The sequence below is a fragment of the Panicum hallii genome, chromosome 9 (genome assembly GCF_002211085.1).
Source record: "Panicum hallii strain FIL2 chromosome 9, PHallii_v3.1, whole genome shotgun sequence".
NCBI classification, from domain to species: domain Eukaryota; kingdom Viridiplantae; phylum Streptophyta; class Magnoliopsida; order Poales; family Poaceae; genus Panicum; species Panicum hallii.
This window is the reverse complement of record NC_038050.1, coordinates 8,787,798-8,793,530: the sequence shown is the minus strand read 5'-3', so window position 1 is coordinate 8,793,530 and position 5,733 is coordinate 8,787,798. Positions and strand designations below refer to the sequence as shown.

Genomic DNA, 5,733 nt, shown 5'->3' with positions numbered 1-5,733 from the left:
TTAACATCCACGACATCTTTAGCATGTACCCCGTCTGCCGAGGTGTCCTTCCAGTAGGACCCGACACCGCGGACCCCTGCAAAGGTTGGGCTTCTCTCTTTGTACTCTTGGTTTCGTTTGGTAACGCCTTTGTGTTTTGAGTGCTTGCTTCTTCTTTTGGTTTGCCGGTCAGCAGCTGGGCTATGGCGACGACCTAACTGTTCAAGAAAATCCTTTCTTTTTCCAGGAATCAATTGGTAAGTTATTCTTCACCGAGCGGTAGTGAAGCTTCCTTCGTTTGCAACGCGTAAGCTGCCGCGGGAATAAGATGCTACTGGTAGTCTAGACGTCTAGTAACATACTTGTAGCCTATCGTTGCAACTCTCACCAAGGTGTCGTCCCTCCTTGATTTTGTTGAAGTCTTCGTGCGTGTCATCTACGTGTCTTGTTATTACTGTGGCTTAATTATTGTTGCGAGTTCGAGGAGATTAATCGATGCAGCCAAGTATCGCGTGTTGCTACGGAAAAACCATATTAATCTACTGCTCATGTATATCGCAATCTAGACCCTATGAATAGAAACTTTTGTCAGCCAGTCTATATACATTTAGATAATTAATTTCATAAGAGAAAATGAGAACTAATTTGAATCTGAACAAGTCAGAAGGGCCAGGGGAAAAATCTTAAATTTTGTACACCATGAATCGTCGGTACAGGCGCCCTTATTTCTTTGATGACCTTTCGAATGAAAGCAAATATGTGTGTTTGAATCCTTTGTACACTATGAGATGCATGAAAGATAGGCTCAAGCCACAAGAATAATAAACTGCAGTAAAAACCTGCTGATGTACCCATACTCATACCTTGGATCTCTGCTTCTGCGGATATGGAGTGTACCATTTTGTCAGCCTCACCTTCCCCTGCCTGCTGATGAGAAGCACAAAATGTATCTGACAACAAGGCAAAAATGTTGCTTCATGGAATTCTATTGTTCCAGCATTCCACAGACAGAAAAACAAAAGGAAATTAAGTTGACAGACACATTCGAGATCTGGCTCCCGAGCTCATGATGAACACAATTTCCCAGGTTCAGCTCTGATCAAGTTCAGAAAACAGTGTGATTTCCCGGGCACATGGTCCAATTGCCCAATCTCCAGATCGCAAGAAGGCACAGCCGCACAGGCCCGGATCAAGCTTCCAGGCCCACCAGGCGGCGTGAGCTCGAGCACGCTGTGGCTCGCTCGCACCACTCGGATGCCGCGAACCGCGCTCACGCCTCCTTGCACATAGGACGTAACGCTTTCGCTGTATATCAGTCGTTGCTTCCAAGCACTAGCCAAGTGTAGGAAGGATAGAACTACGGTGACCATGCCTCCAAGAAAATGAACGGCGCCAAAGATGTCGTCGTCGTCGAGACCGGCTAGATTTTCGCCAGCGACTCCACCAATAATATACCTCATTGCTTGAGCCCTCAACGGCTCACATGATGCAGCGGCTCGTGAGAAAGAGGCCCTGCGCGCCGCTGTCCTTGAGCCCTGGCGGGCTTCTGCACGCGGAGGCACTCTGGCGGCGGCGAGGTGGAGGGGGGAAGTAGAGGGACTGGGGACGGCAGCGGCGGTCAAGCGGAACGAGCGGCTGTTTCGTCACATTTAATAGTTGATTCTATCGCCTGAAAGTAAAGCGAAGCAATCGATCCACATCTTACAATTTGCAGATATATGGATTAAGACAGTTGATGTTACAATTACAAGGAAACACTTATGGAGTACATAGGCAAAAAAAAACCCATCCAATTCGTTGTTCAGTTACAATAGGCGGCGCAGCACCATGGAGTCCCTCTGTTGATTCTGAAAGCCGAACGACATGACATGTATGTCCTGTTGCTAGATTGATTGTGCATGTTTCTTCTCTTTCCGATCTGGCCCAACCTTCTAGTTCGTTTACATCTACAAAAGTACGAGGTGATTACTGCGGTTGCTTGTTCAACAGAAGTCCGATAGGTAAGCTTGTTCCACGGACACCACGCCTGCAAAACCAATCTGTACCTAATCTCTCTCTCGCCCGCAAAATTCCGGCCCAAGCCCTACCAGATTCTATCGACATAGGTTGTTTCTTTCCTTCCCTACGTATAGTTTTCTTGGTGGATCAGATCGATCAGGCCAGCGATTTAAAAGAACTGCAAGATGGCCGGTCCTTTGACGTCGCCGGCCACCGTCGCCTCAGACGCATCAACGTCCCCCTGGCCGTCTCTGCCGGATGATCTGATTCGCCTGCTCGCGTCGCGCTTTCTGGCCGGCGACCTGCTGGACTACCTCCACTTCCGCGCCGTTTGCGCCCCGTGGCGATCCAGCACCGCCTCCCCGCGCGGCCGCGGGGTCGTCGAACCACGCTTCCACCCGCGCCATTGGGCGCTGCTGCCCGAAGGCCACGGCCTCTACCCCGGCCACCCCAAGCTGCACGGCTACGTCCGCTTCTTCAACCTCGACACGGGAGCCTTCGTCCGCGTCCACATCCCGCTGTTCGACGACCACTGCGTTCTCGATTCCTACCAAGGCCCCCTCGTCCTGCAGCGGGACCACGACACCGCCATCCGCCTGCTCCACCCTTTCACCGGTGACATTCTCGACCTGCCACCACTCTCGACTCTCCTCCCGCAGATGCGACAAGAGCTCCAAGAAGTACGACCTGCGCGACTTAAGCTTCCATGGCTCAGATCCGTCTCTACTGCTGCTACCTTCGCCGATGGTGTCGTCACTGTCCTGCTTGCATTCTGTGACCTGCATCGTGTGGCCGTCGCAACCTCACAGGACCATCAATGGACGATGTCTACCTGGCACTATGCCATAAGTAGTCCGCCCTTCCCGCACCAGGGCAAGTTTTACGTGGTGTATGTGATGAGGGCTGACCATCAAGCAAAGATTTTCCGGATAGACACACCCCTTCCAGGTGAAGTGCTGCAACCCCCCAAGTTGATCGCCACAACTATCGCAGATAAACTACGTGGACCCATCTACTTCGTTGAGTGCGATTCAGAGGTCCTGGTGATAGGTTATGGTGGTTTTCCTTTTTCCAAAATGCCAGTTTACAAGCTCGCAGATCTTGTCATGGAAAGGTATATCCCCGTGACAAGCATAGGGGACAAGGCCATTTTCTTGCAGAACAGAACTCTTAGTGTCTCAGCCAAGGCATTGCCTACCGTTGTAGGTGACACCATCATATGCTTCCAGCCAATGGAACATTATGTTGCGCAATATCACCTTAGCAGGAGCTCTTGGTCGCCAGCCATGGACAAATGCAGCTTACGTGGCACGGAACCGGGTCCATGCAGCCTCATCCAGCACATCTATACCTGTTGCAGTTGGAGGCACCGGTATGTGTAGTACTAGTTACTATATCTCTACTCTCTACTTTGTTTGTCCTGCAGTTTTTTTTGGTGATATTGTAATTTTATTTCTATGCTACTGAGTTATTAGCTGATTCACGCTAATTATGTGCTTTATTTCAGGAATAAAGGACTGCTGTTGAGGGGATACCGTGGCGGATGGCTTCGGTGGCCGGTGAACGGGAAGCTCCGTCAAGGGGTTAGTCTCCTACATACTGTTTACTAGTACAATGCTAATACTCCCTTTTTAAGTAAAAAGTGGCTACGCCTTGTATATTAGGACGGAGGGAGTACATGCTTTTATGTACGGACTTCTGTTCTTTTCCCCCATTGTGTTCTTTTATTCTTAGTTGAAAGCTGAAATTAACTTCCTCCAATATTGCAAACAAGCTTGTACCTCGGTGGTTGAGCTCAAGAGCTGGGAGCCAGCCGGCCGGGGCTCGAATCCCGGTCCTGCATGCCTTCGAGCAAAGGCTGGGATTCGGTCCTTTTTCTTAAGAAAAAGCTTCCGTCAATATTTGCAGTGCAACTTGTTTTAGTAGCTTCCGCCAATAGTTGCAGTGCAACTTGTTTTAGTTTGAGCTTTTTCGTTTTTGTCCTCACTTCTCTTAAGACAAAATGGAATCAAAGCTGCTATAGCCATATGGTATAGTTGGCCCGCATATTGCTAAATGTTCATGGTGCTTTCTAGAAGTCGGAAACATTTTTCTCTTAGAAACCCCCTGCTGGGATCTAACAACTCTAGATCTTGTTCAAGCAAGCAAGAGTATCCGGGCATTTTGCAATGATGCACATTGACCGTCTGGTAGTTGCTTGGTGGGCTCACGTTAGATTTTGATGATAAGAGTACATGGAGAGATAAGTGAGAGAAAGAGGCCAATGTTTTCTTAATCGAATTTTCAACAACGATGGATGCACCTTGCACCGTTATAACGTGTTGTGTCTGAGACGCGGCATTACTTGTTTCGTCATATGCATGGTTCTATATAGCTCATGGATCTGACGCTCATTTGCTTTTGTACATTTTGTCTTTGCAGGCATGAATAATTAACCCTCGCACTGCACAGTTGGAGCACCGATATATTACAATTATGAAGCATCAAATAGATTATTTCTACTTTCTATAGTAAAATTTGTTCTTTCATCATACCCATAAAAAAGAGCAAAGCCTATCATGATTATGTTATGTGCTGGATGTAATCGAAGCTCCTTATTTAGGCGCGAGTTCATGCCCCTGGGCGTGGTTACGACCCTATTTGGGATAGCTTTTTTAAGAATTGATTGTCTCGGTCACAACTCAAGTAGTTGTTCTTGCTCATGTCATATACATATTGTTGATGGAACGATGGCATCTTGATTCTACGGAATGAAGCACAGCGATCTTTCATCAAAGGCATCAGTTTACCTGAAAATAAACTGCATTGCCTATGATCCAGCTTGCTGGCTGCAGGGAAAAATGGGCATCAGATGCATGAAAATGGTAAACTATGTATAAAACCATCTATCTATTATATTAATAAGACAGTGTTAAAATAAGCCACCACGTTCGCTGAGAGAGTCTAGAAATTCCCATATTAATCCAAAAAAAGAATTTATACCATTGGATTTTATGAAGATCTAATGATCTAAACTGACTCAAGAGTTCATATCAAATAAGATTAATAAATAGCTATTTTAGAATTTAAAAAATTAAGAAAAATTGGGATATGACCAAAGAAGCTATGTCGAATACGATTAGTAAATAGCTAAATTAAATTTAAAAAATAAGAAAAATAGGGCTTAACTAAAAAGCCCATACCGAATACAATTAGTAAATAGCTAAATTCATGATTATATAAAAATAAAATTAGTATTAGCATTAGCACATGACAAAAAAGAGTTACTATTAGCAAAATAGCTAAATCAAAATTAAAAATATAAGGAAATTAGTAGTTGATCAAAAAGTCCATATTGAATATGACTAATAAATAGATAAATGCAAGAATTAAAATATACAAAAAAGTTAGTAGTTGATTTTTATAGTTACTAAGAAGCACTAAATAAATAGTATAGGTCAAATGCAAATAAGAAAATCCTAAATTTGAGTTAAAAATGGGACAACAAGTTCACATATATTTCATATCAAATATAGTTAATATATAGCTAAATTTAGTACTGCAATTAATAAAATGTGTAGTTAATTTGTATATGAATTTTAAACAAAGTGTTAAAAGAAGCCATCACGTTCGTTGCGATGGTTTAAAAATTACCACATTAATTGAAAAAATAAAAAATTGATAAGTTAGCCACGAAGAAGCTTAGCCGAATAGTAGCATACTCTGCACAATTAGAAAATAGAAAGTTTCTAAAAAGTGATCTTGAACTAGAAAATG

The 5,733-nt window shown here is 44.4% G+C and overlaps 1 protein-coding gene across 1 annotated transcript; it reads left to right on the top strand.

Annotated features, from left to right (window-relative positions):
* The first annotated feature begins 2,162 nt into the window (after positions 1-2,162).
* Positions 2,163-4,404, top strand: LOC112872716. The gene is made up of 3 exons (XM_025935782.1): positions 2,163-3,091; positions 3,485-3,560; positions 4,399-4,404. Exons 1-3 carry the CDS (start codon positions 2,163-2,165, stop codon positions 4,402-4,404), a joined length of 1,011 nt encoding a protein of 336 aa, XP_025791567.1.
* Positions 4,405-5,733: the final 1,329 nt, after the last annotated feature.